General features: G+C 42.9%; 2 protein-coding genes across 2 annotated transcripts in view; both read right to left on the bottom strand.

Annotated features, from left to right (window-relative positions):
- Positions 1-204: 204 nt before the first annotated feature.
- The window catches only part of lman2 (lectin, mannose-binding 2), a 67,597-nt gene continuing 54,107 nt past the window's right edge, over positions 205-13,694 (bottom strand). The window contains exon 8 of the mRNA XM_059989969.1: positions 205-1,691. Within this exon, the coding sequence (XP_059845952.1) occupies positions 1,531-1,691 (161 nt within the window). The 3' untranslated portion in view covers positions 205-1,530. The remainder of the gene's footprint in view (positions 1,692-13,694) is intronic.
- LOC132405287 (general transcription factor II-I repeat domain-containing protein 2-like) lies at positions 5,510-6,942 on the bottom strand. Its single transcript, XM_059989970.1, has 2 exons — positions 6,570-6,942; positions 5,510-6,260 (listed from the first exon to the last, which is right to left on the bottom strand). The coding sequence occupies exon 2, from the start codon at positions 6,140-6,142 to the stop codon at positions 5,540-5,542; it is 603 nt and encodes a 200-aa protein (XP_059845953.1). The 5' UTR covers positions 6,143-6,260; positions 6,570-6,942; the 3' UTR covers positions 5,510-5,539.

Here is a 13,694-nt window from a genome sequence, read left to right as displayed (position 1 = left end):
CAGTACAACCAACATTAAAAATACACAAGGATTAGGAGGAACCCACCAATTATTTCAGAGATCACTGTGAATCCACCAGACAAATATTTTGAATTTGACCAGAATAAAACAGTAATTTTCCTTAGCTTAGAGTTCAAAGAAGTAGCTTTGAATGCTGAAACATTAGCTATTAAAGGGAAGAACAAAGTCTCCAGCCAAAGGCAATTGGGAATTAGCAGTTTATTTCTATCAGTACCCATCACACAAAGTTGCTCCTTACATTCCAATTTACGTTACTGTAACTACAATCACACATGAATACAACTTGTGTTGTTGCCTTTTCCCAAAGCTGAACATCTTCAGACTTTAAGAAAACTTCCTATGCACTGCCCAACTGAACTGATTATTAAGGAGCCATCAGGTTTAAAAGTTTACCCTGGCCCACAGAAGAGTGCAAGAAAACACATCAGTTCATTAAAAGCTGATCAATCCCAATATAACTTCTGACAAATGCAGCAGCTTGTATAACTCAATTAAAATAGAATTACTTTGTTAATCCTTCTAACATGGCAGGATGAAACTAGAGTTTGCTCCTTTCACTGAAGCTCAATAATAAAAGATCCTACTGTGATGTTAAAAAAATTAAATCAGGAGGCAGTAGCCAGTTGATAACAAAGTTGGGATTTAAAGCTGTAAATCACTGTAAGAGAAAAGAAGGATGAAGATAAAGTTTTAAGGCTCTAGGATTAAAAAAGATTTTGCAAAAAATGTTCTGTGTCTCGATTTGAAGCTAGTGTTAACGTGAAGCAGATGAGTGGGTGACACAGCACAGTTTTTAAACAGAATAGTTGAATGTTTACTGAACCCCATTTGGGAAAATTAGGAGGAACATGCCAAAACTCAATCTGTTTCCAATACTGTTAAAACTCTAAACAAATTTCCACAACCAAAAAGGAACTTCTGAAATTCCCAATCCATACCTGCTTCCACACTCAGGTGTGCCTTTGAGAGCAAGAGCAGTAGGTCACAGCCAGAGTGTAAACCAGAATCAAATTCAAATGGTGGTAAAGCCAGAGGCAGACTCTGAGCAACAATGAACAGGACAGAGGCTAATCTGGAGTAAGCAACAGAACAGGATCAGAACATTCAGCCCCAATTAAGAATGGAACCACTTAAGCAAACTCTGTCACCCTGATGACTGCGCATCTGATAAAAGGGTAGGTTCGGTAGATAAAGGAATCAGGTCAAACAAGCCCAACATTTCAGGAACAGTTTAAACAAACCAAAATCATTTGTACTCTTAACAACCATGTCTGTTAAAAAAGGAAGCACGGTCCCCATCAGAAAGTGACAGAGGGAGAGAGCTACGTGATATCCATTCATTGTTTTCTCTACTTGTTAATATTACAAGTCCCATATCTATGATAGAAACATATGAAAATAGTTTTGATTTGTCTTCTCCATTCTGGATATAAACACCTTGTGTGATAGAAACCACAGTGTAGAAAAGGAACACTTCACATTTTAAAGGCCTGCTGCAGAGCTTGTCATTCAGTAGAATCGTTTGTTGCGCTCTTGACGCTTCTGGAAGACCACAGCACCCACCACTGCACACACAATGATCCCAAGTAATGCACAAAGCAGCAGCAGGAAGACTTTCCAACCAGTCAGTGGCCCACTACGAAAATTACCCGTTGGATCATCAATGTTATCTGCAAGACAAAAATACCTTAGTATTGCAATTTCTGCAGGGCATTTACCATATATAAAAGCAGCTTGTACCTAGATCAAACGTTTGCCCACTGGATGAAATATTGGGTTCAAACAGTTCAATTTAATATGAGAATGTATATGGTATACAACCTGAAATTACTCTTCACAGACATCCACTAAACAAGAAACTCCATAGAATTAACGATAGAATCATCAGAACCCTGAAAACCATCCCCTCCCTCTCACATTGCCCAAGGTAACACAAGGTCTGGTATCAATGGATCTGGGGTTGAGAGGGAGAACAGCTTTAAGTTCCTCAACATGAACATCGCCGATGATCTCATGTGGTCTGTACATACTGGCTGTGTAGTAAAAAAGGCACAATAGCACCTCTTTAACCTCAGTTGAGGAAGTTAGGTATGGGCCCCTAAATCCTAAGGAATTTCTACAGGGGCACAATTGAGAGCATCCTGACTGGCTGCATCACTGCCTGGTATGGGAACTGTACCTCCCTTAATCACAGGACCCTACAGAGTGTGTTGCAGACAGCTCAGCGCATCTGTAGATGTTAACTTCCCACTATGCAGGACATTTACACAGACAAGGGTGTAAAAAGGGCCTGAAGGATCATTGGGGACCTGAGTCACCCAAACCACAAACTGTTCCAGCTGCTACCATCTGGGAAATGGCACCGCAGCGTAAAAGCCAGAACCGACAGGCTCCGGCCCAGCTTCTTCTACCAATCCATTAGACTGATTAATTCATGCTGATACAATTGTATTTCTATGCTATATTGACTGTCCTGTTGTGCATACTATTTATTACAAATGACTACAAATTGCACATTGCACATTTAGACGGAGATGGAATGTAAAAATCTTTACTCCTCAAGTATATGAAGGATGTAAGTAATAAAGTCAATTTAATTCAATTCAGTGAGATCCAGAGTTAGGACTTATAATGAGAGGGAATAGTTACTAGAGCTAGGAAGTTATGATGAACTTTCTTATTGACTCCAGTCAGAGAATGACTTCCAGCTCTTGTAGCCAGCCTGATAGAACAAAGGTTTAGTCAGACATGAGTTACGCCAATGATTTCAGAGATGACAGAAATACTGGAGTTACTCTACATGGAAAAGGGGGGGGGGGGGCTGCCTTTGCATTGAGCTGATATGGACCTGATGAGCCAATTGGCCTCCTTTCATGCTGTAACCATTTCTAAAATTTTAAACTGACTGATTTCAAATGGGCTTGAGAATCAATCTAAAAATGAAGGGGAACTGGGCTACCCACTCAGTGCAAGTATTGCATCTGGCAACATTTTAATTGATCTATTGCAGGAAAACTTCACTAAAACTTCTGAATTACTGAAATGTCTTATTCCTGGTGTCTCTTGATATGCAGCTTGTTAGCCCCTCGCTGACAGCAGTGAGAAAACCACCTTTCTCAGACTCTGTATGTCTAGGGTCAGTATGACTTCAGTCCCACCAAAACTGAGAAGTTGGGTTGTTGCAACCACCCAAACCCCAATCTGTGTGAATACTGTGTAAATATTGTCCCCTTGCAATTAGCCGTTGGCAAAAAATAACAGATTGTACACTGCATACAATTAAAAAGGAACTGTATTTACATATGTCAGCTTTATCAGTTAGTAGGAAAAAGGAAATAAAAAGGGCCCATTACAGTTAACTCAGTCCAAATATGCATACAAGTTGGAGCTCATCTTGAAGTTGCCTTGAACTCACGCGCTGGACCCACGGTCTGCATGGAAGCTCACACTACCTTCCAAATGTCACTCAGGATCACCTCGAACAAATGGGCTCCCCCACGGGAGTATTCGTCCTTCTTACTTGAAGCCATTCATCTGCACATTGTGTAACAGGGACAGCATCCTCAGCCACCTATTCTCCTGTCTTCTCCCAGCTCCTGCCAAAAAGCCCTTGACCCACACCAGTGTCTGTCACAAAAATCTCTCTGCCCAGCGTTCTCTAGAATTTTCTCCCAATTCCACAATCCTGATTGGCTGACACAACATTTCTAAGTTGAACAACATAGCCAAACATGTTTAGCTCAAAACTAAACATGCTAAAAGTAGAACAGACTGCTCTTATAGAAATAAAATGAAATACTGCAGCATAGCAGTAAAAATCTTAACCTGGGTGTTAGATTAGAAATTTGGATCCAGAAAATACTCCTTCCTTTTCCTAATGCTACTTGCTACTTCAGTGGTTCCCCAACTGGGGGGGGGAGGTCAGTGTATCTAAGGGACAATAAAGGCAGGGGGAAGCTGACGAATTAGACTAATTTAGAAAATGAATTACTTCTTATAATTATTTGATCAGTGCCTCACAATTGATTACAATGATCACGTAATTATCTCAGATCTTGCTAACCCACTTTTCTCTTAGACTTCGCTCAAAGCATGTTCTACTTGTTGAAAAGCAATGTGACACTTATGTACTTAGCATATTATTAGAAATCTGGACTGAAGATATTGTGTTATTTTCCATGCATTATTGCCATTCACTACAGCAGTACAGTATTTGCTATTATGATTCTCATACTCTAGTCATGCAGTAATGCAATTCCTCTGAATTAGGCTATGGTGTTCAATGGCTGAAGTTCAGAATCTCCCCTTTTGAATGGTTTTACCACATTTCTCTAGCCCATGTCCCAACTGAGATATCAATACCTGACTATATATACCTTCAGGCAGAGTCAGTTTAGACCTGAGCTATGATGATGACATCATAACTTTCCCATTTATTGATCGCAGAGCTCGAGGTTGGACAGTATAGTGTGGAGAATCTGAAATATGGATTTATACCAGAACCAAGCAACCGATGTGTCTGTTGTGTGAAAAAGTCTTTTCAAATGATGCAATGAAACCATCATGGCTCCTTGAATATTTGAAGAGAATAGACACTAGGTGCAGAAGTAGACCATTCGGCACTTTGAGCCTGCACCGCCATTTTGAGATCATGGCTGATCATCCACTATCAATATCCGGTTCTATTGGAGTATAAAAGTTGCAACTTGCTATTAGTAGGAGAATGAAATATTAAGAATGTAGAAGACAATGGTGTGTTAATGAAAGGTAGCTAAGAGATGGAGGTTAGAAAATCTGAGTTTGCTATTTGCTATGCATGTACCCAATTTAGTAGGAGAATGAAATCCTAAGAATGTAGAAGACAATGTTGTGTTAATAAGAGGTAGCTAAGAGATGTAGATTAGAACATGATTGAGTCAACGGGTAGAAACAATAGTGGCGGATGTACGTGTGGTATGCAACTATTGACCGATTGCATATGCCAATGCAACTAAACCAGGAGATTGCTATAAAACATGCAAGGATCGGTGGGCAATCAGTGACTAGCACAGGGGTCAGCAACCTTTACCACTGAAAGAGCCACTTGGACCCGTTTCCCACAGAAAAGAAAACACTGGGAGCCGCAAAACCCGTTTGACATTTAAAATGAAATAACACTGCATACAACGTTTTTTTTGCCTTTATGCTATGTATAAACAAACTATAATGTGTTGCATTTATGAAATTGATGAACTCCTGCAGAGAAAACGAAATTACATTTCTGCATGCAACAAAAACATTTTGAACTCCGAAAAAAAGACGTTGGGTTGAAAGTTACTTTTAAGTAAAATATTCAATGTCTATTTGAGTCCTTCTTGTATTTATGAAAAACGCCGAACTTAAATTTTCCGCCAGCAGCAAACCAAAAATAACGTCAGCCAGCTGTCATCCTGAAAAATGAAAGGACTATTTCACTGAACAATGAAAAAATATGAATATAAGTAAAATAATAGGCAATTAAAATATTTATCATACTTGGTTAATGGGATTTCTGCTCCTGGACCTCAGCGCACAGCGTCTGCACATCAGGGCTGTATGATGTCACCTTCATCTTTACACAGGATCGCAAGCTGTCATCTGTGAGGTTTTCAATATCACTCCATTTGTGTTTCTGAGCAAGAACGGCCTTCTGACGGGCAACATCTTCAAGGTCTGCTGTCAAGCGTCTAAACTTGGACACCCATATGTCTTTGTCGGCTATGTCGGCCAGTTCCATCTCAAGATCAGGTTGACTCACACCTGCCAATGCAGTCGTATTCAGTAGGGAAGGATCGATGCTTAAGGGAGTGACCGGGAAGGATAATGTGTTTTTTTCCTCTCTGAACTCACAGAAGCGTTTCCCAAACGATGTTTGCATTGCGATGATTGCAGAATGTAAATACTCCGAAATTATCATGTCGTGACCTTGTTTGAACTCTCTCAAATTGGGGAAGTGAGACAAAGTGCCTTTCTGTAAATCTCTGGCAAGCACTGTCAACTTGCGCTCGAATGCCAAAACATCCTCCAACATGTGCAGGGCTGTACGTCCTTTCCCCTGAAGAGCTGTGTTCAGCGTGTTCAGGTGCGCTGTCATGTCTACCATGAAGTGTAGCTTTTCCAGCCACTCTGGCTGTTCCAGCTCAGGAAAGGTGAGCCCTTTGCTGCCCAGGAAAGTTTTCACTTCTTCCAGACACGCGACAAAGCGTTTCAGCACCTTCCGTCTGGACAGCCAGCGATAAAAACACGTTGTAGCGGTGTCAGTAAACTGCAGTCAAAGATAGCTTTATTCGAACTAAACAGCCTTGCTTTTCAGCTTCCCTCAACCCAGCCCCCATGGACGCAGATGCTGCAAAAGACGCGTACTCACAAACCCCCGTAGGCTATCTCCCTTAGCTGGAATGCTGGCTAATTGTGAGCCGTTTCGGATGTGGCAGGAAATGTGTCGCTACACTTAGGTTGTACAAGATCACCATAATTACATTTCAAAAGCTAACAAACTAACATAAAATACATTTTAATTAAATACTGACCAATTATTTCCCAAAGCCACAGGGAGCCGCAGCACAGAGGTGAAAGAGCCACAAATGGCTCGGGAGCCGCAGGTTGCCGACCCCCGGACTAGCACAATGACACTCTCAGCTTTGATTTGCAAATTAAAGTTTAACCCTTCTTGAAGAATCCTCTGCGTCTCCTAATCATTTGTGGGGCACGAGAAACCACAACAGTTCCTGCCTTGTCCCCATATCCCTTGATTCCCCTATCCATAAGATACCTATCTAGCTCCTTCTTGAAAGCATCCAGAGAATTGGCCTCCACTACCTTCCGAGGCAGTGCATTCTAGACCCCCACAACGCTCTAGGAGAAGAAGTTTTTCCTTAACTCTGTCCTAAATGACCTACCCCCTATTCTCAAACCATGCCCTCTGGTACTGGACTCTCCCAGCATCTGGAACATATTTCCTGCCTCTATCTTGTCCAATCCCTTAATAATCTTATATGTTGCAATCAGATCCCCTCTCAATCTCCTTAATTCCAGCATGTACAAGCCCAGTCTCTCTAACCTCTCTGCGTAAGACAGTCCAGACATCCCAGGAATTAACCTTGTGAATCTATGCTGCACTTCTTCTACAGCCAGCATGTCTTTCCTTAACCCTGAGACCAAAACTGTACACAATATTCCAGGTGTGGTCTCACCAGGGATCTGTACAAATGTAAGAGGATTTCCTTACTCTTGTACTCAATTCCTTTTGTAATAAAGCCCAACATTCCATTAGCCTTCTTCACTGCCTGCTGCACTTGCTCATTCACCTTCAGTGACTGATGAACAAGGACTCCTAGATCTCTTTGTATTTCTCCCTTACCTAACTCTACACCCACCGTTCAGATAGTAATCTGCCTTCCTGTTCTTACTCCCAAAGTGGATAACCTCACACTTATTCACATTAAACGTCATCTGCCCACTCACCCAGCCTATCCAAGTCACCCTGAATTCTCCTAACATCCTCATCACATGTCACACTGCCACCCAGCTTAGTATCATCAGCAAATTTGCTGATGTTATTCTCAATGCCTTCATCTAAATCGTTGACGTTATCGGAGTATAAAAGTTGCATTGTTTGCTGTGTAACTAGAACTTTGTAGTCAGCTTTGAGCTTGCTATTTGCTATGCATGTATCCAATTTAGTAGGAGAATGAAATCTTAAGAATGTAGAAGATAATGGGGTGTTAATGAGAGGCTAGCTAAGAGATGTAGATTATAATGGTGTGTTAATGAGAGGTAGCTAAGAGATGTAGATTAGAACATGATTAAGTCAATGGGTAGAAACAATAGTGGCAGATGTACTTGTGATACACAACTGTAGATCGATTGGATATGCTAATGCAACTAAACCAGAGATTGCTATAAAAAATGCTATGTACAAGGATCGGTGGGCAATCAGCGACTAGCTCAATGACACTCTCAGCTTTGATTTGCAAATTAAAGTTTAATACTTCTTGAAGAATCTTATGCATCTCCTGGTCGTTTGTGGGGCACAAGAAACCATGACAAAATTGGCAACTGCAGCAGGACCGGAAAGAGACCCGCGGAAAGGAAACGGCAGATTGGGGACGCTTCCCAGTCCTCTAGGGACCCCCACAAGGCTAACAGAATTAAGGGTGCACCCAAACAAAAGGTAAGCGCTTTTTGCGACAATTTGGACTAAGAATTCTGTTGGCTTTGGGGAGGTCTTGGAGTCTCAGAAGTGTGGAACCACTGCCGAAGGGTCTCTCCGGTCTAAAGAATCTGGCAGAATTGGGGGTTAACAGGAGGCTCAGAGGATTGATCAAGAACACTGCAGTGAGGGTAAGTACAAATAAGCTAATAAGAAGTTAAGTGAAGAAAAATTCCACGTGGTGTTGTTAAGTCCCTGTGGATACCGCTTCATATAAAACGAAGGTCTGAATGGGCAGGGAAAGGGAAAATAGAGAAAATCCCTGTGGATACCGCTTCGTATGAAACGAAGGTCTGAATGGGCAGGGAAAGGAAAATAGAGAAAATCCTCGTGCATACCACCTTAAGAGATAAGGGTCTGAATAGACGAGGTGCAAAGAGAAAGTTCTGTGGATACCCCTCTAAGTAGAGGTCTGTACGGGCAGAATAGAATAGGAAACAAGGACAGTACAATATATAGTTTAAAGCGCTGCTAGATAGACGACAGACTAGGCATAGAATTAGAGTAAATAATATTATCCAGTAAACGAACTGTGAATCTCCGAAATACCTTAAAAAGAGAGAACAACATGACAGGTAAAGGAACGGCAGTAGAGATTCTGAGCAAAAAAAATCCCGGTAAATAAATATGAGATCACAAAAACTTCAGAAAAATGGGAAAAGAGAACCAAAAACCTGGTCACAAAATGGCCAAGAGAAGGAACGTTTGATGTAAGCTTGTGCGAAGAAATGGAGGCACTAATTAAAAATTACAAACCAAAAGATAAATCTAAGAAAAGAGGGCAAAAAAGAGAACGAGAAATGGAAGTGCTAAAACTCTTCAAAACGGAGGGAGAAAGGCTGAGAAGGACAGGTAGAATATTGATTACAAGCGAGGAAGACACTAAGGTGCTGGAGAAACAGCCTGTTAGAGAGAGAGAGAGGAAGATACAGTGAGAAGCTGGCTTCAGCTCCGTACCCGGATGCGAAAGAAACAAAAAAGCCCCTTCCCTATAATGAGGAAGGAACCCCTAAGCAGTGCCCCCTGCTGACGGGAACAGTAAACATGCAGGGAGAAGTACAAGTTTGGGATAATGAGGAGGAAAAAAGACAATACGAGAAGGAAAAAGCAGTGATATGGAAGGAGGTACAGGCAGAAAGGATAAAGGTGGAACAGGCAAAGAGAGAAATGAAAGAAGAGATTGAACGGACAAAATACTTGAGAGAGGAAAAGGAGTATGAGAAGTATCGGTTATACCGTAGAAATAAACAGACTAGAAAAGAAAGTGGCTCATCAGGGCAGGAAGAGATGAGGCATTCAAGAGGAAGTGGAAAAAAGATAGGAGATGAGAGTCTTGGAGAAACTCAGACAGAAGGGAATCAAGCACAAGTAAGGATCATGAGGAGTCCCTGCCACAGGTGTACAGACACGGACAGGAAGAAAAGAGAAGGTGACTCATTGAAGGAGCAAGAGTTAAGTGGAGAGGGAGAGGATGCGAGAATTTGTGGGGAAGAGGTACGAGGCAGAAGCCTAGAAGAGCAGAAGGAGGCGGTAGGGAAGCGACTTGCGTAAGTAGAGAGAGAGCTAGATAAGTTACTGAGAGGGGATTGCCAGAGGAGATGCAAAAAATACTTCAGGGGCCAACCAAGTATTGAATCAGGACATAAAGGAAGGACTCCACAGGGACACCGAGGGAAGAAGAGGACCCTGGAGAAATTTGTGTGGGAGGCAGTAAAGACATACCGAGACAGATGGGGAGTCAGGCGAGGAGGAGAGCCAGGGCAGGTGGGAAGGAGGAAGAATGATGCCGTTGTTAGTTAAAGGATCAGGACAAGTGCAGTACATCCCTTGGGGATCCCAGGACCTAGAAGGGCTGAAAACACTTTACTCAATCTACATGAAGGAGCAGGGAAATGGATTAGAGCCTTTGAAGAAGAAACGGCGGGATGATTATTGGCTATGGGAGATTTGAAGACACTATTGATAAGGTTGATGGGAACCTCCCAATTTAACAAACTAATGGAAATGGCTGGCATAGTAAACTCGAACGACCCGAGAACTGATGGAGACGGGTTTGACAGAGTGAGGCAGAAGGTATGGCAGGCCCTCAGAAAGCTTTATCCACCCAAAGTGGACCCCAAAGCCTTAAAAGGGGATCCGCTGGGAGACACTGAAAACCCAGCAGCCTATATAGAAAACCAGTTGAAAAGGTGGAGACTGGAGACCGAGCAAGAGGTGGAAAATAGTTTATTTATCACCACACTGTTCCAACATAGCATTTTGGATGCAATGCCTCCGCAAGTAAAATCCAAACTGGAGGAAGTGGTTGGGCTGACGTCAATGACCCCACAAGAATTTAGAGACCACGTAGTCCATGCGGTTGAGAAATACTGGAAAGACAAACGGTTGGCTCAGCAGCAGGAAGAGGTGCAAAGAAAGTTAATACAAATGCAGCTCGAAGAACTCAGAAAGAAGGAAAAAGAGAAAAGCAAAAAGATGCTGCCAGCAACCACTGGTCCGAGTACAGCCATCAAACTGGATGAAGCACCGCTATATGGAGGAACCGATCATACTGTAAGACAAGGGCCGGAAAACCCCATGCCAATAATCAGCGTCTTTGGAGGAGCATTCCCACAAATGCCCTATCAGGAACAGACTAAATTCAAACAGCCCAGACAGAAGTCCCAAGGAGGGGGACAGAAGAGCTATGGGCAGAGGGGAACAGTGAGGAAACAGGGGCAAAGAGAGGTACAGAGATTGTGCTGGGGATGTAATCAGCCAGGTCACATGAGAGGAGATTGTTCGTTTACACCATGACCTGTCACACACCAGCAGGAACCGATAAGAAGGGAACTAAAGTTTAGCCAAGGACCAGCACCCACAGGCCCAAGCGGACCTGTGAACCACTATGCAAGGTATTAGGGGTGTCCCGAGAACGAGTGGGAAGGGACATTACCCAATGATAACAAGGGATGCAGACGAGGAACCCATTGTTCAGGTTATGTTAGAAGGGCAACTGACACCAATGATGATAGATACTGGAGCCACGTACACTTGTGTACAGCCACAGTATGCCCTTCACCTTCCCATGCCAGGAAAGTTTATTAAGACGGTAGGGTTCTCGGGGAAAAACACAGTTGACACAGTGCACGGCTCCAGTGCAGTTGAGAATGGGAAATAAAGGAATTGTTTTACCGGTGCTAGTATTTAAAGGAACTCCGATTAATTTGTTGGGCAGAGATGCCTTATTGAAACTGGAATTAAAATTAGAATGCACCAGAAATGGGCTGAGTGTGGAAAGAGCAGGGGCTCAATTGATAGTGCGAGAAGACAAGAAGGCTAATGTCTTTTGGATAGGAGACATCGCAGATCAGATTCAGGAAACCTGGGAAAAATGGAAAAAGGGCGTGCAGGCTATATTACCCAGGGCTGTAATGCCCAAATCTGAGCTACATTGTACAGTGATTTATGACGAGACTCAGAACAGGGAGTAAGAGGAGAGATGACACCTGGAGGCATGTACCCAACAGCACCTGGAAGGAGAGGCTGTGATAATTGGAAAGCAAGGGGCAGCTTTACAAGTTAAGTGGAACACCTTTTTAGAAAAATGGTACAGGATACCGGAGGCTGCACCCCATGTAATGATGTTGGTAAACAAGGTATATCAGTCTAAAGACTTAGGACCCTTAGTTAAGAGTGCTGAAACCGTAACAGTGTGGAGGAAAATCACGCCAGAGGTGTGGATATCAGAAGACAACAATTGCATTAAAATAATGGTAAGAGTAGATATGGTAGGGACAGTGAGAGAGGTTGAAATAACTCCCCAACCACACATGCAATTGCTGGGGAAGGAAAAAGGCCAGCAGAAAGTTAGAAGGTTAGATGAGTTGCCATCTATTCTGTGGTCACGCTAAAACAGCTAGTCCGATGGAAATCAGGCTGAGAAAAGGAGCAATTCCACCCAGGAGACCACAATACCCTCTAAGACCAGAAGCAGAAGAGGGAATAGCATCGACAGTGCAGGGGTTACTTGAAATAGGAGTGCTTAAAAGAACAAACAGTCCATGCAATACCCTGCTGCTGCCGGTCTTAAAAGCAGATAAATCTTAAGTGGAGATTGGTGCATGATTTGCGAGCGGTAAATGATGTGGTAGAGGACTGGCCAGCCGTAGTCCCCAACCCACACACGCTTTTGACTAATGTTCCACCAGAAGCAAGTTACTTTTCAGTGATTGATTTGTGTTCAGCTTTCTTCAGCATTCCTCTGGCCGACCAGTGTCAGTATCTGTTTGCATTTACTTACAGAGGTGCTCAGTATTCCTATACCAGAATGCCGCAAGGGTTTAAACATTCACCACACGTTTTTAATCAGGTGTTGAAGGCAGACCTAGAGGGCATACCATTGGAAAGTACATTGTTACAGTATGTGGATGACCTGTTGATTTGCTCCCACAGCGAGGAACAGTGTGAGCAGGACACTATAACTCTCTTAGAGAAGCTGGCGCACGGAGGACATAAAGTATCCAAAAAGAAACTTGCAATTTTGCATGCAGCAAGTGGAATACTTAGGCAGGGTAATATCCAAGGGAGTGAAGGCGATAGCACCAGATCAGATTGAGGCAATAACTAAGGCCCTAAAACCCCAGACTGTAGGGCAGATGATGACGTTTTTGGGAATGGCAGGGTACAGCTCAGATTGGAAAGGAGAATATGCTGAGATTGTGGCACCTTTGAGAAAGATAATGAAAGAAGCAGGACATACAAATTTGAAGAACAGCTTACAGTGGAATGGAGAGGCGGAGATAGCTTTCAATACTATTAAGCAGGAATTGCAGTCAGCACCAGCATTAGCTTTGCCTGACTACGAGAAGGTTTTTCATTTGTATGTATCGAACCAACAGGAGGGTTATGTCACAGCAGTTCTAACACAAGAGACAGGCACAGGAAAAGCAAAGCAGCCGATAGCATACTACAGTACGAGACTAGATGAGGTGGCTCAGGGGTATCCACCCTGTTATCAGGGATTGGCGGCGCTGTACTATGCATATGAAAAGGCATCATCTGTAACCCTGGGCTATCCTGTGACTCTGTACACACACCACGAAGTAGCAGAATTGCTGGAAAGAGGGAAATTTGTGCTGACGCCAGCCAGGATAGCAGCGTATCAGATGCTATTGACATTTCCAGACATAACTATACAGAGATGCACTACCAGTAATATAGCCGATTTTGTCCCTTTGGGCTATGAAGGAGAACCCCATGATTGTGTAGGGAAGACGATGGCATTTGCCAAATTGAGAGCAGATTTACGGTCAGAACCACTAGAGGATGCAGATAAAAAGGTTCTGTTCATAGATGGCTCGTTATAGGGATTATGATGGAAATCGTGCAGGGTTCTCAGTAGTGCAGCAGGATCAGTCGAACTATGAGATTATTAGGATGGAGTCCTGTCCCCAACCGTGTT

Source organism: Hypanus sabinus, chromosome 15 (assembly GCF_030144855.1).
Source record: "Hypanus sabinus isolate sHypSab1 chromosome 15, sHypSab1.hap1, whole genome shotgun sequence".
Taxonomy (NCBI): domain Eukaryota; kingdom Metazoa; phylum Chordata; class Chondrichthyes; order Myliobatiformes; family Dasyatidae; genus Hypanus; species Hypanus sabinus.
Note: the sequence above shows the minus strand (reverse complement) of the source record. Positions and strands in the feature narration are given on the sequence as shown.